Raw genomic sequence first — 23,746 nt, 5'->3', positions numbered from 1 at the left:
ACGCTTCCACCCGTCACTTTTTTTGTCAGTCCCATGTGGGTGACATGTGTGGCCGGTTATTCAATGGCGGAGATAAAAACCTTTGAATAAGAATAACATACAAACCGTGTAAATATGGAACAGGTTGTTTCTTTTTTAGAATTGCAACCACACAAATAATTATGATTTAATTACAGTTCTGCATTTTTGTATCCTATTATCAGTGGTTCACTAATGTACGGTTATACTGTTACACATAAAAGATGTAAATTAATAAATCACAACAGCAGTAATATTACAAAATACAAAACTAATTGCATAAACTAAGTGCATTTCCAAACAGTCTATAAAAAAATAGGCCTATTGGGTGATATAACTAAAAATATACTTACATATATATACACACACACATCTACGGAAGAGGATTAGGGCCAAGCAATGATAAAAATATAAAACCATCTTGAGATTAAAGTCCTTATAATGCGAAACTAAACTCGTTAAATTTTGAGAAAAAAAGTCAAAATACGTTCGTTGTGTCTCGAGAAAAAAGTCGAAATAAAATGTTGAGAATAAACTCATTAAATGTTGAGAATAAAGTTGTGTTTCGAGAAAAAAAACTTAAATTTAGAGAAAAAAAGTTGCAATAAAATGTCGAGAATAAACATTCCTGACATTGTATTTTGACTTTTTTTCTCGAAATTTAACAAGTTTAATCTTGCATTATAATGACTTTAATCTCGAGATGGTTTTATTTTTTTATTATTTTATTATTGGCCCTAATCCTCTTCCGTACACATCTATGTACACATATATACACATCTTGATTTTTTTTTAAATCTGATTAATCTTAATCAAGTAGTCTGAAAATGTTTAAAGCAAGACGTAAGATATGGTTAAAAACAATAAAAAAAAAAAAAAGGTAACACTTTTGTTTAGGGTCCATTTCTCACGATTAAGTAGATGCTTATTAGCTTGCATATTACTAGGATATTGGCTGTTTATTAGTACTTATGAAGCACATATTAATGCCTTATTCTTCACGACCATATTCTACTTCCCATAATCCTACCCAATACCTAAACTTAACAAATACTTACTTACTAACTATTAATAAGCAGTAATTAGGAGTTTATTGAGGCAAAAGTCGTGGTTAATAGTTAGTTAATAGTGAGAATTGGACCCTAAACTAAAGTGTGACCAAAAAAAAAAAAAAAAAAAGTACAAAATAAGAGAATAATAAATAATAAAAGTGTATGTTCATTTATATTATTCAGTACTCATTTATGAAATTAAAGTGGATTATGAACACCTCAATGTGAATAGTGACCGATTCTGCTTCTAGTTCATTCAAGAAGTTAAAGCCCTACAAGATGAGCTAATTAAAGATCATCTTTTCCTTTTCAAAGCTCAGTCTTTACCATTTAAAAACAACAAAACAGGCTTCAAACGAGAGTAGCACAGCCAGCACACAAAGCTTAATTGTTCCAGAGGGGCATGATGGGATATGACAGCTCCTCCATGACTGTCTCTGAGCTCAGGGTGAGAGTGGGAACAGGAGGGGCAGTTCTGGGAGCGCTGTGGATCGCGGGTGGCTCAATTAAACATGACCTTCCTCTGCCCCTGTCTCTCGCCGCACCGCCACAGGCTCACATGCAAATGCTGACCCTCGGCAGCCACAGCATCATAAATAAAAGAATACTTATTATCCATTTAGTAATATTTCCAAGTCAGTCTACCTTGATGGGCTGTTCTAACACCTAGTAAAATTATTCTCCATTGTTTTATTGTTCAGGGCTTGAAATTCGGTTCATGACAGTATAGTATTATTCTAAACAGGGAATAGATTAAAATAACTGTTTATTCCTGTGTTGGTAAAGCTGAATTTTCAGCATCATCAGTCTTAAGTGTCACATGATCCTTCAGAAATCATTCTAATATGCTGATTTGCTGCTCAGGTAACATTTCTTCTTATTATTATTATAAATGGAAATGTATATGTATAAAAATACTATATAATAAAAAATAAAAATATTATATGATATACTGCACAAATAAAAAATCAGGGAAATAATCATTCCAATATTTCACCCCTAAATAAATATATTTTGCACTTATTTTATATCAAGGTAATCAAAAAAAATTGTCATTAAATAAATGCAACATTATTTGATATATCTTGATATATATTTGCTGTGAAATTACTTCAAAGTATGTTTTTTTCCAAATCAGATCATAGTTTATTAAAATTTCTTATGTCTTTCCTTAAACTTTGGGGTGAAATATGACCAAGACACGTTCTTGACGGAGATCCACCCAGTCACCTTCACTAGCCGTGCCAAAAACGTTCAAAAGCATCACTTCAGGGGATAAATGTTAGAGACACTGGGGGGTGGGAGGGTGAACAAGCGAGAGTAAAAATCGAGATAAAGGATGGTCTGAGGGCAACTGACTCACAAAGATGTGATCAGACATTCAGCCAGACGTTTATGCTAATAGATTCGATATTCCTCAAGTCTCCCTGGCCGGAGCGGAGCACTCGGGCGGCTGAGTGATGGGGAGGAGGGCCGAACGTGAGGGAATGTGATGGTCGAGCCTCTGGTGGACACACACGCTCCCATGTCACCTACCCCACAGCAGATGTCTACATTCAATCCCAGCACCGCCTTTCCCCGTGCAACCTGAACGGAGATGGGGCAGCAGGGTCTAAAGCCGACTGGCTCTTTTATGAAAAAGACGCCCACAACGGGAAAAGGCAGTACACATTCCTGGAGGCGTTCCAGATCCGTCACTATTGCCAAACGTAGAGCGGCAAATTCCTCCACCATATGGTACATTACACACGGCCTTCGGATGTCACTGTGTGTACTGTACGACAGCTAAGCTGGCGGTTATGGAACAGGAACGCATTTAAATCTAAATCCTACGAGGCAGATGAGACCTCAGATGGTCGCTTTATTCCAGATGTATCAATTTCCTTGGATATCTAGTCCATGCAAGTGCATATGCTGTACTGGCAGGGGTGCCGGCTGCAAATGGCCATATTCCAGAAGCTAATATTCTTTTGGCCGGAATAATGCAATTATTATTTTCCTAGCCATCAGCGTAAGCACACGGTGCCATCTGTTACACAAAAGCAAACATACACATCTCAATTACAAAACAGACAGCTGCCCGTGTGCGATGTCAGCGGTGCACGAATGTCGGGGAATGCGCTGACCCTACGACAAGGCCCTTTTCAAAAGCAGCTTTCCTTCGCCACCACCTCGAAAACTCAATAAGAAAATCCCAAGTGGTGTGATGTTATCGCCGCCTCTCAATTTGTGTCGATCGTAAAGACAAACCTGGCCATTAACCTGGGAAAGATGGTCGTGCATCCATCACATATTAATTATTGGAGATTAACTAATCACTCGATGCAGAAGCCAAGCAGAGAGGGATGAAAAACTCAGGCAAGTGAAAAATTTGGCGACATATGCCTATTTACATACAGAAGCTAAATGATAACAGCTATTAGTGCAGCAAAAATGGATAAACGGCCATCTGTTGAACTGAATAAAATGGATGCAGATGAAAAGGGGTGTTATATTTACTGTCAAACGCAAAACCTTGTTATCAGCCAAATCTGAGAGCAGAGTCAAAGACCATCGAGATAAGAGAGTGAAAACAGGTCCGCACGCTTCAGCTTGGGCACATTAACTGTATTATCAAACAGCAGAGGGCAGGTGGAGCCATTGTTTAGCATCATGGTAATGTCGGCAATACAAGAAGAGAAGCTTGCACTCGCTGTAAAAATCTGCTGGCTTCTCCGGTCTGCACACATTAATCTAACACAAGGTGGTCAATGGCCATGGAGGGAAAAGCAATTTCGCATCCTTCGCTTGCTGACCTGAGAAAAGCAGAGAGGAGGGGACGGATGGACAGACGAGAGAACGTGGAAAAAACAAACTCAAACTGGACTTAAAAGAGTCAAGCAAAAACACAATCTAATATATATATATATATATATATATATATATATATATATATATAAAACCTTGCGGCTAAAATTGACATGAAATGCTGTTCGCATTCTGTCATGTGAAATATTCAGTCAAACAGAATATTTAGTGGGAAATAATGTAGGACAGTACTTGATTTTCTCTATTCCATTTTGATTGCTTTGTGAATAGTAAACATTGAAATTAATGTAAAATAACTATAACAATAATGCAACACTTTATTTCAATGGTCCACTTTAGACATTCGGCAACAATTTATTTTAGTGTCCTTGTTACATTTGTTACATATATTTACTATAGTAATAACATTATACATAATTACATGCAACTAACCCTAAACCAAACCATATTCCTAACCCTACCCTATAGTAAGAACATGTTGTTAATTAATATTACTCAGTACCTAAATGTATAATTACACTGTAACAAGAGCACCTTAAAATAAAGTGTAATCGGACATTCTTCTGACTATAAGTTACTTTACAATTAAATTTGCAACTACATGTCAACTACAAGTAAAGTAACATCCCTTTTCATTCTACTAACCTGAACCCTAACACCTAAACCTAACCTAACAGTTTACTAATACTCAAATGCAAATTAGTTGACATGTAGTTGCAAAATTACTTATAGTTAGTAGAATGTCTAAAGTGGACCATCGAAATAAAGTCTAACCAACAATAATAACAATAATAATATTTATTATTTAATAGCAGATAACCGATTTCATTTATAATAATAATAAATATTTAATACTAAACAATTATATATAGAGAAATTTATTGTTCTCCTCTGTATGAGATGCAACCTGCATTGCTGTTACCTAACCAGCGCTTAAAGTAAACTACCTGCACTCAACATGTGTAACCTATGATCAAACCCAACCTGGAGATTTAACCACTTTACAAAACATGCCATAAATCACACCATCAATGACTATTGTACAGTTGGCTTGAAATCACAGTAAGGTCCAGCTGATGTCATTACGGGGACAGAGAACTCCATGACTGGATGCTTCCTATCTACTTTCAAACGGATTGAGGAAGAGCTCGATTTAGAGATTAGTGCTCCTCTAGTGCCCTGCGAGGCCGCAGTATCTGTCTGAGAGCAGAGCTTGGATTTGAGCAGCTGAGCGCTCGTATGATTGAGCCGCGGTGCTAAAAGGTCATGCTATCGACTGTGCCTAGTGTAATGGCCGCAGTATGGTTCAAGCCCTGAATCTTTAATAACCTCCATCATTAGCTCTTAGGAAATCAGAGCTCGCACAGTGCGGTCTGAAGAGATCTATTGGCTCTTACCATCGCAATGCAGAGCTGTAACTTATAGGGTTACAAAATGTAGGGTTAAATGGCTGTTATAAACCATTATGCTAGATTAAAAAAAGTTCAAGGAGAAGTGTTAAACATGACTGATAGTACCACTCCATTAAGGCTGTTCTGACCACATTACATTTATGTTATATATATATATATATATATATATATATATATATATAAAGATTATATGTATATAAAGATGCAGAAGCATGTTAAAACAAAAGCACAGCAAAAACAGAAGTATAAATTCATATTCCCTGTATTATTCCAAATTTAGTTATCAAACAGACATTTATAAAAAGATAAGCTATCCTGGTGATTACTTGCATGGCTGGAGATGTGCATTAACTGAGCACCAAAATCTAATTTGAGCAAATGTTAATTAAACTACTCAGAGTGCCAAAGTTAAACTATAAACCCAGCATATATATGAAAATCATATATTCTAGTCTATTTTAGATAAACCACAAAAATGCATAGAATTGTCAATGCAGAAAAGCTCGCAAATTGCTCATCCAATTAACGATGAAAATAATGAACTACACCTTATAAATTTGTGGCCTCTAGGACAGATTAACGAAGAAAAAGGTTTAGCAATTAAGATCAGGAGAGTTATGGGATAAGCTTAACCATGTAAGATAATAAAACCTACTTAGACTAAAGACTTTACAAGCACTTTATCAGCAGGCCAACCTAAAGATAATACCACAGAAAAAGAGCAAGCCAAATTCCAAAAGCCAGGATTTTGAGAATTAATCAATTATTTGATAAAAATCATCAATCAATTAATGCTGAATTAATTTCGAGTTTGCTTTAGCCTTCTCTTTTTAATTCATATCTCAATCCTTCTATCTAGCAGAATATTTTAATAGTCTTTTACAGCCACTGTTGCTTTTATATTTTAGAAGACTCAATATTTACAATGTCTAAATCTGACGTGTCATACAGCTGCACTTGAACCTGATTGAAAGCATATGTTCGAAATGGAATCATAGCGCACTACTTATAGTATGCACTGTATGTCTGCTATTTTTAATCCATTCCATCATGTTCAGTTTTGCTTTCAGTCTGGTTTTGATGGACTCTTTGTATTTCATTATTTCCTGTGTTTTCTGCTGGTCTCCTTTGTTCTTGTCTCTAGTTTGATTCTATGGTAACTGATTATGTTGTACACCTGTTCCTAGTTTAGTTCTCATTAAACTGTGTATAAGGCCCTTATGCTACGTTCCAGACAGATCGGATTTTGGATTTTTCCTACTTCCTTCTAGGAAATTATGTCTGGAAAGCCACTCACATGATGTTGCCATGACATAATGAAAGCATATCGTGTTTTTGTTTCAGTTATTGCAAAATAGAATTAAAATAACAAAATCGCTTTGAAAACAGCTCATGAAAAAGGTACTGTAACATTACATGAACTTAAAGTCTAATGTTAAAGTTTGTTTTTACATTCATATTCATTGGAATCTGGACGCGCTGACATCTTGCTGAGGTCAGGGTTGATTGATGTACCCTGAGTTCACACTCCAAATGTCTGACTTTGAGTGGTGTTCCAGACATAATTTCCTAGAAGGAGGTGGGAAAAATCCAATCTGATCTGTCTGGAACGCAGCATTAGTTTGTTCAGTTCTTTGTCTTGTGTTGTTTTACTGCATGTGTTTGCTCCTGTGATTTCTGCTGATTTGGATTATCTTCTTTGTTTTGTTATTAATAAAAGTGGTGCAATTAGATCCCCTTCTCCTCGTTTTGCCTGACCCTTCGTGACACATGCATACAAAAAACAATCAATCAAACAAAACAAGACGAAATCACATACGTACTGTGCACAGTATACTGTACATACTGCATAATAGTTCTTTCAAATTATTATGCATAACATTTCATCATCTTGGAAATGCATGATTAATTTGCATTGAATCCAATTTTGAGTATAATATCTTAATTTTCACACAAAAAAGTCAAGTATCATCTCTGGCTCATCTGTCAGACTAGAAATGAAAGTTCAAGTCGAGTACATTGCATACAGTTTTATTACAGCTTATTTTTTACTGGGTATTTTAATCTGGGTATTTTTTTAAAATACAGTAGTTATACCAATTTATACTGTATACAACATTAAACATTTAAGTTTGTAAAACAGTTTTGCATTATGCAATGATAAATCTTTACAGTGGTAGTATGACCACATTGCGTATTATATTCATGCCAATTATCACCTTGAAAAAAAATAAAAAATAAAAAATGAATACATTTTTGAGTAAAACTAGTGTTAGACATTAAAAATTGAGGCTGTTATAATTTGCCAAACTATAAATAGAAGGTTGAATTGAGTGCAAGGCGTTGTGGGATACAGTATTTTGCTATGACTGTATACTGAATATTTTATATCCAGATCATCCAGGTATTCATAGACTGTACACAGAATATATAATAAATGCTGCTTTTTTTTCTTTTTTTTTTTTCTTTTTCTCCAAAAATAGCAGTTTGTATGTTAATTTATACTGTAAACTTTTTTAAACGGGTACTTTGTAAAAAAAAAAAATGTAATAGGTGCTACCTGACTAGAGAAAACAAAGAAAAAGGCTGCTGTTTTCCCTTGTGACAAATAGGTAGAAAAACTCCAAAAACACCATAATGGGCATGTTGCCATCCAAGGTGACTCACACCAGTCTGATATGGATATGGATGACCAGAGTCAAATACTGCCTTGCTTTAGTAGGAAATACCTCTTAGCAAACTTTTACCCATAATGGCGTAGACTTGTATTGGTCCCGGGTGCAAGAATTCAAAGAGTAAATGTTTAGTGGGAGTGAGTTAGGCCTACTTTTGCTTTTTAGTAAAGGATCCAGCATGTTGTAGGCAGTGGCTAAAGGCAGCAAAGAACACTGTGAAGGAAAATCTGAAAAACCCCCATGCTTATAGTCAACATTTCGAACGGAATGACTACAAACATTGTGTTTTCAATTGAATCCATTTTTTCAGTAAAACATGTCTATGAGATTAAAAATCGAGATTGGTATCACCTCTGGTTCCTTATCCAAACTAGAAATGGTAGGTCGAATCGAGTGCATTGCATTGTGGGACACAGTACTCCATGCAGTGTGCTCTGGTTGTACATTGCACATTTTGGACCCTCACATACTGTGCACTGTATATAAGCTGCATGGCATTTTCTTGCAAATTCGGCGGTAGTCTGTCCTCCTGAACACAGCCCAAATCATTCCCGATCTCTGACAGATGAAAATAAGTTAAACTGCTGCAAACTGTTACAGTCACCGGCACAGAGAGCATCTTGAAGGCACCTGTGCGGTTTAGATCCCTCGTACAAGGACAGCAAGAGACGATTCTGATGATTTGTGTGGATTTTTGAACCACTGGTGAACAGAAGCTGCCTGTTGTGCAGCCGTGTCTGGTTTGATTGAAGCCTGCTAGCACTCGAGATGAAGCTCAGCTAGACAGGACCGCACGAGTTCTGAAGGTCGCTTTCTCACTGTCTGACCTCGCCGATCTGTCTGTTTATTGAAAGGCCCTGGCTCCAGCCAACAGGAGCGGGGAACACGCTAGCATTCCAATGAGAACATCTCTCTGGCACTTAAAATATGCAGTGATGAACGCAGCGAATTAAACAGCAGCTAACAAAACCGCAGGAGTTTATCTAACACTAATTTGTCCAGATTCTCTTCCGCACCGATGAATGAAAAGAGCTGGGAGAGTGAAAATCTCAAGTGCACTCACCTGTGAAAGCCCCAGGTATATGGACACCGTCTCTGAGATGTACAAAAACCTCCCCTCCTTGTTTAGTGCAAATACAAATCCATCTAGGGACTGTGGAGGAAACAGAAAGAGAGAAAAGAGAAGAAACAAGTCAGGCAAGAGTCTCACAAATAGCTTATTCCTCACAGCACAGAGAGAGAAGCCATCAAGCCCAGAATTGCAAACAGAACCACATCCCATGTGGAAACGACTGACAGATCATTAAAGAGCAACAATTACAACGTCAATTAACAGCTCCGGATCACAGACGGCTCAACTCTAAGGGACGGTGTGAGCAATACATAAATATTAGCCAAAAAACACCTCACTCCTATGAATAAAAGTAGGGGTTTTTTTTGTTGTTGTTTTTTTTGTTTTTTGCCAAATCAGATTTTTTTTCTTCAGATTTCCAGATTCGTTTCAGTTGGTTAACGCACTCATGCAGCAACCTGTCAAGAACATCACATTAGTTTAATAATTGATTAACTTCACACAGTCATTGAACTGAACTGAATCAACACCTAACTGACTTCAGCTGAAATTATTATTGTGAAGATGCTTTGAAGCAATTTCTGCTGTATAAAGCGCAATTAAAATAAAACTTGACACTAAAGAATAATAATGGTTTGTTTAGATTGCAACAAACAGTTGCTATACAGTATATCAGGATGTGCTGCCAATGCTAAAGTTAAAGTCAGCATAAAATTAAATTCTCCCACCCCTTTCTTACAATCCTCTCCAAGCTCTCATTCAGATTTGCCTTCATCCAATCAACAACCAATAAATTCCCCACCCTACATTTAATTCTTTAAAGATAATCTATTTCACTCAGATGTACATCATAATATGGAAAAACAGATCTGTCACTAATTTCATTGCGGGTTCAGGTTATCAGGTTTATTTGTTTCAGCGTTATGTTGGCAATCAGCACTGTGATTGACCAATGAAATCTTTAGAATCTGCTGTGGGCAGGATTTGTGCTTAAATGGTTTAAAGGGAAAAACAACATGCTGCATTGCTGTGGCAATTACTGTAAATATTGTATTCAACCAGCATGTTAACTAAAAATGGAATTCATTTCTCAATAAAATGTTATTTCTCACATTCTAGGGAGAACATTTTTTTCAATGCACAAAGTAGCAGCATGAAGAAAGGAAAAATTTCGCTGCACACAAAACCATATGAAAGCTAAAGTGCTTGATTGTGAACAAAATCACCTCTGATTGGTCAATGACACACTGCAGCTGCAAAATAATTTTTTTTATTTTCCAGGTTGTGAGCTGCTGGCACAGCTTGGCAAGCGGTTGTTTTCAGTACCACCACCGTTTTGCCGTCTGCTTCTGCTTTCTCACTGAAAATAACAACCCAACCTTACTGGAAAAACATGCCTGTGATGACATTTTTGTTGCTTCTTGCACCTTTCGCAGAACTTTCAAAGTGAAAGTTGCTAAAAATTTAAATTCCAGTGAGTTGCGCTAAAAGGTTAATGCTGTTCTGTGTTTGAAAATAACCTACATTAAACTCTAACCTAAAATGACCAATAGTGTTAACAAAAGCAAATGTGACAAAAAAGACATTTGCTGAAGCAACCATGCCATTTTAGACTACCTCCACATTAATCATTATTAAATAAAGAGCAGATATAATAAAATTCTCATGCTATTCTTCTGTCACGATCATTTTATTAACACATGATCACATCACTCACTGTTGCGTCCAGGTCGCACTCAAACTCGCATGCTTTAAAACGCAACTGTCATCATGTTTTGCCGCGCAGGACAGCAAATATGAGTAAATTCTCTGTCATCTTTGTAGGGAATGTAATACGAATATTCTATAAAGGAGCATTTATCTTGAGCAACACTGTTACAGTAAATAGCAGGCACAAAAATCCAGGCTCGGTATAAAATGCGTCACACGACTAAACATGCTTCATCGTTTTCAAATACCTCATCATTTTCAACATCCATACTACAACACGAAAACAGTGTTTTCAAATGTATCCACTTTGGAGAGCGTTTTCAAAAAGCAAAACGCCATCTCAGTGTGAAGGCCAAAAAGGAGAGACAAAGATGCGTTTTCAAACGAAAACGTATTAGTGTGGACATGACCTTAGCAATTCTGTACCAGATCAGCTACCAAACAAATTTGTTACATGCACAAATCATGCACTATGGTAAAAGTGTTTTGAGGTCATAACAGTTTTGTGCAAGGAAACACATTAAAATAATTCTTTATTAATCTTTAATTAATAATTTATTAATTTACTTTAATTTCTGAAATAAATTAGTTACTTTAATTAATAATTTATTAATATGTCCCTGTAATCATCATTTGTGTGAAAGGGAACAAAAGTTGTTTTGTGTTTTACAGTCACTAGTGTTTATTTTAGCTGGAAACTGCAGTGAATTATATATGTTTAGGTGTGTTTTTCGAGTTTTGCAAAAATGGAGGTATAGGCATATTTTTCCAATTTGCCTATAGGTTAGAAAAAGAACTAGCTACTAGTGTTAGCCGCTTACCAAGTACAAAGCCTTTAGGTTTGGTTCCAAAATGCGATAAACACCATTTTTAAATCAGTATTGTATCTGGACTGAAAAGTCAATTTTTAATTTTTCTCAAAATGCGATATCCGCTGTGTTATTCTGTCATGTTTTCTCCCTATCTTTCCAAACTGCGACAAACGGCAGTCTCCTTTCTCTGCAGAATGCGATACATTCGCTCAACCAATCACAGCACACCATTCCACGCATTGTAAACAGTAGTGGCAGTGCTCTGAATACACCCGGCATCCTAGTTTTCCTTATCTACTTTGTACTTTGTGATCCACAAAAACAGAAAAATGAATAATTTTGACAGCATTGATGAACCTGTGGTGGTTTCTGCTGTGGGTAAGAAACGTAAGCCATTGAAATCTAATCATTTACGTGAGGAGATTAAGAAGATGAGGCACTCGAGTCGGGAGGAGGAAAAATGCCGGCTGTTGCTTGTTCTACGACAGCATCAAACTTCTGTCACGGTCCCCAAAACTGAATCATGAACAGTTTTAAAAAGCCGTTTGAACAAGAATGATTAAATCTCAAATATTGCATTGCTAGTTTTGATTCTAACCATCTGATAGAAAAAAAAAAAAACATAACATAACATGATTGCTATTTGAATGTTTGCAGTATAGCGACACCCCTGGGTAGTTGCAGTCACTTCCAATGTACTCGGCAAATGTGTTGTTTTTATTTTATCTGTGCGGTGGCGCAAGATACTCTTTAATCGGTAATGACAAACGGAGACATAATTCATTTATAGCATTAACAAGATGACCCGCTGAATTCATTTTGGGAGCGATGACTGAATGTATTTTTAGTCCAGTGCCTGTATATAAAATTAGTATTGACCAAATTCAGAGGCTGTCAAATATGTGGATCTACTTACTTTGTTGTGTATTTTCAACAGTTTCAATATGAAAAATAACTTTTATATTGATTCAATGGATTAATTGCATTTTCGAAAGAAGAAAAAAACGTGTCATGGATTTATTGCATTTTGGGGGAAAAATGATCAGTTTTTATAATGAATCTTTGAAAATCAAAATCTGAATTTGAATTTTTAATGTTATTATAACCTAAAGATGCTATGTGAAAGTTTGAAAATAGCAGAAAATAGTGGTTTTCATCTTGCCACTTTCTTGGTAAAGAAAACACATTTTTACTCAAATGAATCAAAATGGATTTATAGGGTTTTGGAACCAAACTTCTTTAAACAAGATACAGTTTCAAATTAGCTTCCCTGAAACTGATTTCTAGCATGCATCTGTGTAGGGTGTTCTGGATGGTTGTATACAATGTATGTGAACTGACAAAATTTAAGTCTGTGGGATTTTTTTTCTTGTATTATCCTTAAAAAGCCACAAGATTTGATAGCAATTTTAGATATCAATCACATCTGAGCCATCCTTCACGTCTGTAGTACAAACAATGCAGGATGCAGCCATTTAATATGCAATACAACGTTTAGCAACACCGCTAATGAATGGCTCCTGATCACAGACGCCATGACCAATACATAAATATTCTGCAAAACAAAACCTGATTCATATCAATAAAAGTCACACACATAAGCAAAGAATGAGCCGTGTTGAGTTACTAGGCATTTTGGACTAAGGGAAGCAGATATCACTGCTGGAGGTGCTGCTGTTGGGTCTCCAACAGTCAACAATTAAGGCATTGAGGTCACATGGGTTAATTACATATTGTCCCCCACTGTCTCAGATAATCCGTAGGGTGATGCACCCCGAGCGAGAAAATGGCAGAAAGGAATGAAGAGAAAAAAACAAGGTATTGTTCACAATGTCACAGCTGATCTGATCACCTTTTTATGAAAATCAGGTTTACACAGACGGGGTGGGAAAGCATCCCTTTCTCGTTTATTTCTGAGTTTAAAGCAGCGTCGGCAGCTGGCGAGAGAGCGTGCGGTCTCTACTCGCCGATAAAACAGAGCAGCCTCGGGCTATTTACAGCGTGCTGATATGCAGCTGACAACAGCACGTCCCACGGCGGCCCGCTAGCGCATCACTTCCTCCCTGAGCACGCATCTGCTGGAGGTGATGTGTTAGACTTACGCTTTACATTACACTGCGCTAATGCTAATACTGTCCCATTATATGGCACTTTACATTTGAAATGCTAATATGCCAATATAGATGCGTTAACATAAATGCAACGCTAACATGGATGCTTATTTACCTTACTTAGAGCAACAAAAAGCTTCAAGGGACTATATTATTCTACACATTTAGCATTTAATTTTCCCCCTGAAGTCCACTTATAATATCAGTCAAGGTTTCTTGCACCAAAATGGTTGTAAATTAGCCTTAGCTGACCATGTTTTACCCCTCGCTCGGACCCTCAGGGACCATTCACACAGAATGCGCTCTTATACTACATCTGAGCTATTTTTTAATTGCTGTTCTATGTAAATATGCTCAAGACAAACATCTTTGTTACATCTGTTATGACTTGCTAGCCTCTTTGCATGTGAAAATACTGATATAGAGTTCATGTTGTTGTATTGGTCGGTAAATATGCTAATAGTTATAAACATGACAAATTTGGAAAAATACATTTTTATACTGAATATATATATATATATATATATATACTACCATTCAAAAGTACACTAAAAAAGGAACTTTCACTGTTGTTAGTTTCACTCAAACCATCCTTGTTCAAATTACTTAAAAACTCATGCAACTACATGAACTTAATACATTTAATTAGTAGAGTTGTAAAAATGAGTATTGTCAGCTTTACTTAATAAGTGTTTGTTCAGTCAACTTAACATTGCTGAGTGAAACACACAATCTATCTATCTATCTGATAAATTTCTGTGTAAAAAAATACAGTGAAATGATATATTCAGTCAATTCTCTCAAATGGTGCATCATGTTTATAGAGCACAAATAATGGCCTTCCATTTTCCTCCATCCCTGTCAATTCATCTATACACAGATAGACCGCCGTACAGTGGAGGGTCTCTCTTCGACTTCATGACCTGCGAGAGACTTCTCAGGCTCTGACACAGCCTCCTACGTCCCTGAAGACGCAGCCCTGGCTGTCAGGAAGGACCCACAGCAGTCACCTCCAGCCAGTCTGCAATCATCTCCTCCCTTTTCGCCTCTGCTCTTCCTTCAAACGCGCGGCATCTGTGGGCCAGGTCTCTGAGGAACACTGCGTGCCTCCGCCTGGCTCCCCTCCATGATAAACGGCCTCTGTTTACAGGCTAACCACTGTGTAAAGTGCACAATAAATCACTAGCCAGACAAACTTCTGGGGGAGAAAAGTGTAACATTAAGATGGGCCTTTTTTGTCATTTGTTTAAAGCAGTCATGCCTTGCAAGCAGCTTCTCTCTCTCTTGCTCTCTCTCTCTCTGTTGTCTAAAGTGCTGAGAGAAGGAAGAAAGCGTCTCACAGAAGGGAAATGAAACTCTGTAACGGTTTGGGAGCTGCACACTTGACCCAAGGCAGCAAAAGCAATAGAATCTAGATTAAGATTAAACGTAGATGAAATTAAAACGTGCAAGTCAAGCTTTTTGTGGTTTTAGTTATTCGCAAATAGCATTAACAAGAGGCAATATTAATTCATCCTCATTAAATTAATTGAATTTTCATTTAAATGAAAAAATATTGCATCACTGAAAATCTATTTTCAAGTTTGTTTTTTTGGCTCTTTTTTTGTGAACACAAAATCAAATTTTACCCTATTTACTTTTTAAATAAAAAGTAAATAACTTCCTGGGTTTATTGTATACAATAAATCAGTGTGAATTATTCTACATTAAAATACGTTTGTTCCTCTAATATTTCATTAAAATGTTTTTTGTTCAATATTCTCAGAAATGTCACTCAGAAATATGTCAAATCACAGAAATAAAATAGTTTTTATGACGACTTTAAATAATACACGTTCTACTCTTATTGTGCACATTATTCTGAAAAATAAAAAACTAACAACTTTAAAATTAAAATCGTATTTTTTTTTCTGCCTCTGAAACTTTTTCTCTGTTGACGTAACCAAAGCCCAGGACACGGAAAATAATATTAAACAATTACGTTTTTCTTGTTGAATGTCCAAAGAAATTTCTCTCATAAATATTTCAAATCCCAGAAATAAAATGGTTTTCATTTTGACTTTAAATAATATACATTCCTAGACTTTTTGTGCATATTATTCTAAAGAATTAAAAATAAATAAATAAATAAAATAAAATTTAAATCTTATATTTTTTTCTGCTTCAGAAAAACACCTTTTTCTCTGTTCCATATCCAAATATTATTAACCAATTATGTCATAACCATTCAATGACTTATTAAATCCTGATGGATAAAATATCCTCACAGTTTCTCACAGAAATGTCACATTACAGAAGTTGCATGCATTGTCAGTGCTGTTTTGTTCGGTTTTACTTTAAATAAAACTAGAAAACTTGTGTCTTGTCAAATGAATCTTTTCTTTACTATAAGTAATTGTTATGGTCCAACTATAGACCACAATCCCTTAAACAAGAACATACCTGCTTTTCAGTGCTACAACAGTAAACATGGTCTGTAACTCAGTAGTCTTGTGTTTTCTCTAACAAAGGACAAATATACGTGAGCTGAAGGACATGCAAGCTGGTAAACATCAATCTAGTCGCTGCACCCTGGCCAGAGCCACTGCACGTCCACATTAACACACACAGCGGACGCCAGGCGAGCCCAGCCTCATTGACTATTAACATATCATTAACTATTAGGTCAGACAAAATGAAGAGGGAGAGAGAGAGGAGCGGGGCAGCTGGTGATGGGGGAGATGCCACATGTTCATCTCTCCCAATCTCACCTCTCCATCCCCTCCAAACTCCAACAGCCTCCATGATGAAGAACTACATCTGCAATTAAGACTTCTCACAGGGTCGACCAAACCTGGACATGTGGACTCACTCTCACAGGTATTGAGCTACAGGACTCCTACATGGAGGGTAAATTAAGACTTAAACCCCTCTACAATACAGTAAGTCAAAACAAAATGTTGGAGGACATGGCCTTATACACATAAAAACAATTTTAATTCAACATATTACATTTAGATGTTTTCAAACATTTCAAGAAATATAAAAATATGATTCAGTCACAGCACACATTTTCACCTGGTGCCAAATAAATGATAAAAAGTAGTTGTGATTGCATGAAAAGTAGAAATAAAGAGATATTTGGTTTGACTGATATTTTTTAACCAATATTCACACTAACTAAATTGTAGCCTTTAAATAACAGCCATTCATTGGAATGCACAGTAGACATACAGTAGCCTAAAATGATTAAAATAAATTAAAACAATTACTAGCGTATAAAATATTAGGTCACACTTTAGTTTGGGGAACACATATTTATATTAACTACAAATTTTGCCTTAATAAACTCCTAATTACTGCTTACTAATAGTTAGTAAGATAGTTGTTGTAGCGGTTAAGTTTAAGTATAGGGTAGGATTATGGGATGTAGAATATGGTCATGTAGAATAAGGCATTAATATGTGCTTTATATGTGCTATATATACACACGCACACTAAAAAAAAAAAAAAAAAAAAATGATATGATCAATAAGTCATGGCAACATGTTTTTAGATTACTTTAACTCAAAGTTAAGCAATTTCAACCTTTTTTTTTAAGTTGATTCAACTTTTACAGACAAGTTGATTGTACTTAAAAAATTAAAGGCAGCAACTGAACCTTTTATAAAAATAACTACAATAATTCCATCAGTACTGGTCAAAAAAGCCAATATTGGTCAATCTCTAAACAGCACAAGTAGGCTGCTTCAGTGCTTTCTGTTCCAGATTGATATTGGGTAATATATTGACAAAACATTAATGCTATCAATTATTACACTTAAAATAAGCATAAATGTCATCTCCAAACTGTGTACGACCCAAAACTTATGATCATTAAAAACGTATGCAACTGACTCAAATTTCAACCTAGAGAGGCTGATAATGACAGACAGCATGAGCGAGACGGTAGACGTGTGTGTGGGAAATGTGACATACGGACAGTAAAAAAGAGCCTACAAAGTGTCTACATACGAGTGTGTGAGAGAGAAAGACAGATGAGAGGTGTTAAAAGAGATCTTATCAGAACTTCTAAATTGCCACGGGAGCCGTGAGAGATCTTTTTCACTGGAGTCAATTTTGAGGCTGACAAGCCATGTAGAAATGTGCAAATATGGATGCGCGGTATTGATTTCTTTATTGAAGGCACGAGCACGGGAGATGCTCAAATCACTCATCCTACCCCTCGCCAGGACCTCTTTCAAATAAGAGCGTCGTTAGATTGCTCATTTTATATGGAGGCTTAGCGTTGGGGGAAGGGGGTCTGTGGAGGTACTCGACATGGCATATTTATTGGCCTGCTTCACTCCAAATGACCTACTACAAGCATCCATTTAAAAAAGGTGTGAGTATCAGATTCTGCTGCTTGGTTCTCACTCAACCTTTTAGCATATCCTCAATTCTCAGACACAAAATATATCAGCATCTACACTAGGGAACTGTAAGCATTTTAACTGTTCTGGTTACAGTTCCTCTTAAAGTCAGCATGAAATCAAATTTAACAATTTTTCTTTGTTTTTTTTGTTTGTTTTGGGGTTTTTTTTGCAGTATTTTTAAATTGCATTTTTTTTATAGAAATGATCTATCCGAGCACATTGTTTTTTTGTTTTTTTTAATTCACATATCTTTAATCAAAAGATTAATCAATTTAATCTTTTTTAAATCAATTTCTTCTCTGATGATGTGTTTACTGGCATGAGGGAGGGGCAACCTCTCACTCACATGAGATCGACCAATGGCAAACCAGAACCATCCAATGAAATCTAATCTAATCTAATCAATCAATCAATCAATCAATCAATCTATCTATCTATCTATCTATCTATCTATCTATCTATCTATCCCCACCAATTTCCTGTTTCTATTAACAAAAAGGGCACAAATGTAAAACAAAAAGTGTTGCCGTCTCTTTACACACTGCCTACTGGTCAGAGTTGCTGGACAGCTGACATATGAAATCTAAATTAGAACACATCACCAGAGACGATATGACAAAAGCACTCCAGGAGCAGAGGAGTGAAGGCTGGCTTTCCTTGTACAAACTACCCCACTTTTAAAAAGTTCCTTCGGGTGACTAGGCAACAATATTGTTTCGACTTCCCTCCGCGACAGGATTTAATTAAGTGATAACAGTCACCTTCAGGTGATGACACAGGACAATAATATCTGGGCTAAAGGAAAACGCTGAGACTGGCCAGCACGTATTATCATGAGCAAAGATAGAGAGAAAGAGAGAGGGAGAAATCCGTACTTTACGAACACGTCTCGGCTTCATCCAGGTTAGACTCGGGAAGAGGAAATATTTTCTGAGTCTAATCTGTGGGGTTAAGGGGGGGATTTAGCTCAACCCTAAGAGGATTAAACATAATTTGAATGCTTATGTGTTTAAACACAGGCTTAATAAAACGATATGACGTCAGTACAAACAAATAGGGGGCTTGACTTGATTTGGAGGAAGAACTGCCCGTTAAGAGATGACACTAAACATATGCACACATGAAAAGATGTTCCTCATAATACTTACATAAAGTGACACATTTCAGACTGAAATAGAATATTTAACAAAAATAAAATGTAGGACTTTATCCCTCAGAATGCTATAGGAGGTGGAACAAGTTACATTTCTGTTTTTATTATTATTATTTTTTAAATAACATGCACAAATGAATCGCTTTTTTAGTCCAGAAACTGTCAGAAACAAAATTTGGATTTTATATTATCTTTATGCTGGCATAAAATCAAAATGCGTGTCGCATATCTTGGGCATGTGAATTGTAGCGATGGTCCTGCCATGTAACCTAAAGCTAAAACAGTTAAATCCAGCAGGAAATGGAACAAAATAAAATCTGGAATATTGCAGGGATCCTGCAGAATGAAAAAAAAAAAAAAAAAAAAAAAAAAACAATAATGAAAAACAGAATCAAAGACGAGTATATTATGGAGAACAGACAAAAAAGCCTAGAGATATTCACTGTAGCCTGGCTGAAAATTATTCAGCAAAATTTCCTCTTAAAATGATCGCAATGACTGAAATTAATTTTAATGACGTTCATTACTAAAACACAGAGCCACATATTCAATGCTTTCATCAAAGAAACTCTTTTAGGAGCACAGATCCACTTCATACTTATCATCCATATGAGCTGCACTGGAAATCTATATTTTTAATTCATACTTAGTAGATACAAATACTCAGCAGCAAGCTGGAAAGATTCCCTCAGAATACATAAGGTCATTAGTATGCAAGATGGCGATCTATTCAAACAATGATAACAAGTTCAGTCTCTTTGAGAAAAATAGTAAAAAACTAGTTTTTTTTTTTTTTTTCTGCCAACTTTGTCCTTTTTTATAAAAAAGAAAAGGAAGTGAATTTGTTGCAGCTGTTGTTCTGCTGCGATTTGCTATGCATTCATGCACAATACATAAGATACATAATAATTCAAAAGTTTTGTTTTGGAGACCCAAGGCCAGTCCAGACAGGGTACGGTGGTCCTGCAGGTAATGAGGACCTTCACACAGACAGCACTGATTGCATTCTCCTGTATGAAAACCTTTAACAATGACTGCTCAGGAAGCCCTTCAATATGGACAGCGATCACACACACACACACACACGCATGCACGCACACACCTCCGCGATGCCTCTTAAGAAATCGCATAGGGCCTGACCACCACAGTCTAATTATGCTAATTGCTTCAATGCCCTTGCTTTATTTATGCATGGCGTCTAAGATAAATAAGAGAAAATTGCTTTGGATCTAACTGTATTCATTTTAGAATGCAAACTAGCCTGTGTTTGTTATGAGATTGCTGATGTGTTTACCCCTGAAATTCTGCAGGTAATTGCAATTTTGATTGTACATTTATTTTTCCCACTGACAGTCCCAGGACTGCGTCTGTTCTCAGTTTTTATAATTAAATGCTTTGTAATATTTAAGCACACCGAATGGAAGAAAAACAGCACACATTAGAATATTTTATCCACTAGACTGAATAGCTCGCTCAGGGGGATCAAGACACACAGGGAGAATGAAAATGCTCAAATTTTGGAGGTTTTGTTGAGGTAAACATTAAAAAGCAGAAATTGGAATAAAGGGTGATATATATGTGTCTCGTTATTGGCCTGAGAGTTCCAGAGAAAATAAACAAAGACTGTTCTGGTCCTAAGGCCCAAAACATACTCTGCAAGTACATAAAAAACATCTTCACAAGCTTGATTTCACATGTCAAAATGCAATTGATAAGGCACAACAAATGCACAGTGCACTTCTAAGTGCTGCCACAAGGGGAGCTATAGTTGGCATTAGCATATGGCATTAGTCTTCTATGATTTTCACTTTCAGGCAAAGTCCCTTTCAAGGAAAGTCTGTTCACATGGCGGCCATATTTGCAATGCCTCCGGGCAGCTATTTCGGGCATTCAAGACCAAGTCCTATCTATTTGAATGGGGGAATCCTGAAATCTCAAAAACTTGGCGAACTCACAATTAAATAACATATTTCAAATCAGCAACAAAATCTGGCATTACCTGTTCCATATATGTTGTTTCTAATGCTCATATAGCATTAAAAAAGCTTATTTTTCAGGCTAGACGAGCCATCGCGCATGTGCAGTCCTAAGCGCGAGTCTCAGGTTTCTATGGGAACCGAAGCTTCAAACGGCAGCTGCAGTGATGCAATGACTTTATCAATCAATGATTGGCTCTTTTACTTAGAAGGCGGGACGTATTCCGCCATATCGTGCGTTGCAGTTTCTCCCATTCATAACTAATAAGTTGAGTGAATATACCGTCTTTCTATATCTATAGTCTTTGTTTCAAGTCAACTGGTTCCATAGTGGATTCATGTTTTCATAATTCAGAATGTTTACATTTAGTATCACAATTGTCTCAGATGCTTCTAAAATATTTTAGAGTTATAAAATCAATTTGCTCTCCAACTCATTGCTGTATAGAGGGGAAAAAAGAGATTATGACATTTTGTTCCTTTGTGTAAATCCTGTGAGGACAGCTTCACCTTCATTCTGGTGGATAACCTCAGAATTTAACATAATTTATCAGGAAAATATATAGCTGAGGTTCTCTTGATAATGTTTCAAATCTTTGATCTAATTATAATAAGTGTTTAAGTTCAATAACAGACCCTCATTCTTCTATGGAAAGTGTTCTCTAAGCCTACGTGCTGTATATCAAGAGTTGGGCACTGCACGTCATAAATTCATAAAATTACAATTGATTCGTCTGAGTGGAGGGAGAAACCAACAAACAGTTGCCGTCTACTTTTAATGAATAAACTCATCTCTCCCTCATGCAGAAGAGTGACCGCATCACACACAGTCACATTTACAATGGGCTGAGTTTTTCCTCTGCCGCGGTCATCTGAGGTAAATCATTTGCCGTTTTTCAATCCTTTTATTATGAGGTATGGATTTCACTTCCGTGATGGACCTTTTGAGTCTATTTGAAATGCTCAAGACCGTAACGATGAAGGATTTTACCCTGATTAATCAAAACATGGATCTTTCTCGCCCACGGGCCAATTACAATTGGCCTTTGGACAAATATAGGTCTACATCTGAAAGTTTGACTCGTCAAATCCCATTCCTCGTAGAATAACAATCAAGGATGTTACTTTATTACTTGAAATGCATACATAACGAACTGGACAAATGGCTTGGCTACAAGTTTGGTGAACCGCCTCTGAACTTGCCTTTTCACTGTTGGATAAAGCACTTCTATTTCAAATAAATGCTGTTCTTTTGAAGTTTCTATTCCTGAAAGTATCCTGTAAAACTGTATTAGGCAGCACAACTGCTTTCAACATTGAGTAGTCACCAACGAGTCAATGAAAATATTTAGTTTTTCACATTCCTACTAAACAAATTCACTATATATTCCAAAGTAAGACATGCTGGCATTATCCTGTCATGAGGTGCTGTCAGATTTAGCAGACTAATTACTGTTTCCCTCATTCCACCAATCACACATAAGCCTGGTGGTTTGTTTGTTCAGATGTATTAGTTTATTTGATTATCCGTTCAGTACGGCGTCAACAAACCTACAGTCGCAACCAACCTAAATGATATTTGCTTTCTGAAAAGACAGCAGCGAAGACGCTGTGAATTCATTGATAACCTTATCTCATTAAGTTTACAATCCTGTAGCATTACCATTAAAAGCAGGAAAGGGAAAATGGTTTTGTAACTCGCTCTGTTCCCCCTGACAAGTGCGTTGATTTATTTATTGTATTTGTGCGTTCCCGTCTCATGTAAAGGAACAAATGCGGCGGGCACGGGAGTCTCCATTGACAGGCCTTTTGTATGTCGCCATAAAAAATGAGCCACTTACTTACAATACATCCATAGGAAATCAGATGCAAAAAAAGAATCGGAATGGGAAGTTCTCACATCTACAGAAAGAGGATACACGAGGGAGGGAAAATCAATAGAGAATAACTCCTTTTCTCTTGCTGAATTTAAGATTCAGCAAAAGTTTTGTCTAGGGAAGTTCGCCTGATACAGGTCTGCGGGATGAAACCGGCATTAATCATTCCAACAAGTCGTACATTTCTATAATACAAAGACTTCTCGACGGAGCCCCGCGGCCCACCCTGTACTCACACACAAACCTATCACTCAAAGCTGGGGTTACTGAGCTATACCCTTAAGGCGGAGATAAGAAATCGCCACAGTCCTATATTCGGTTAAATCACTGTAGCCACATTAGGCCAAACGGAGGGAGGAAATCGCAGGAAGAAAAGGCATCTCTTTATACCGCCTGTGCCCAGATGCTTATCGCCGTGCTGAAAAAGACATTTGTCTTTTGTCTGGATTGCCCTTGACATATCCTTAAGGGAAGGAAGTCTTGAACTTGTCTTTGTTTTGAAGAGCCCTTGGACCTCCGTGGTTTAATCTGGGTTAAACGCGGCCTGATCTCACGAGTATTTCCCCCCAGCTTTGATAAAGCACACACCAAATCCTTCCTCTTTTCTGCTTTCATATATGAACTATTCATTGGGCCTTCTTGGACCTAGAGGGATTACCGTGGCATTGAGGATACG

At 36.7% G+C, this 23,746-nt stretch overlaps 1 protein-coding gene across 4 annotated transcripts in view; it reads right to left on the bottom strand.

Moving 5' to 3' along the window:
* The window catches only part of LOC127498800 (neuronal PAS domain-containing protein 3), a 325,272-nt gene that overhangs the window by 102,984 nt on the left and 198,542 nt on the right, over positions 1-23,746 (bottom strand). For all 4 annotated transcript variants that reach the window (XM_051868546.1, XM_051868547.1, XM_051868548.1 and 1 more), the window contains one exon: positions 9,029-9,118. In XM_051868546.1, coding sequence (XP_051724506.1) covers positions 9,029-9,118 — 90 coding nt within the window. The remainder of the gene's footprint in view (positions 1-9,028; positions 9,119-23,746) is intronic.

Source organism: Ctenopharyngodon idella, chromosome 17 (assembly GCF_019924925.1).
Source record: "Ctenopharyngodon idella isolate HZGC_01 chromosome 17, HZGC01, whole genome shotgun sequence".
In the NCBI taxonomy this organism is placed as follows: Eukaryota; Metazoa; Chordata; class Actinopteri; order Cypriniformes; family Xenocyprididae; genus Ctenopharyngodon; species Ctenopharyngodon idella.
This window is presented reverse-complemented; position numbering and strand designations above follow the sequence as displayed.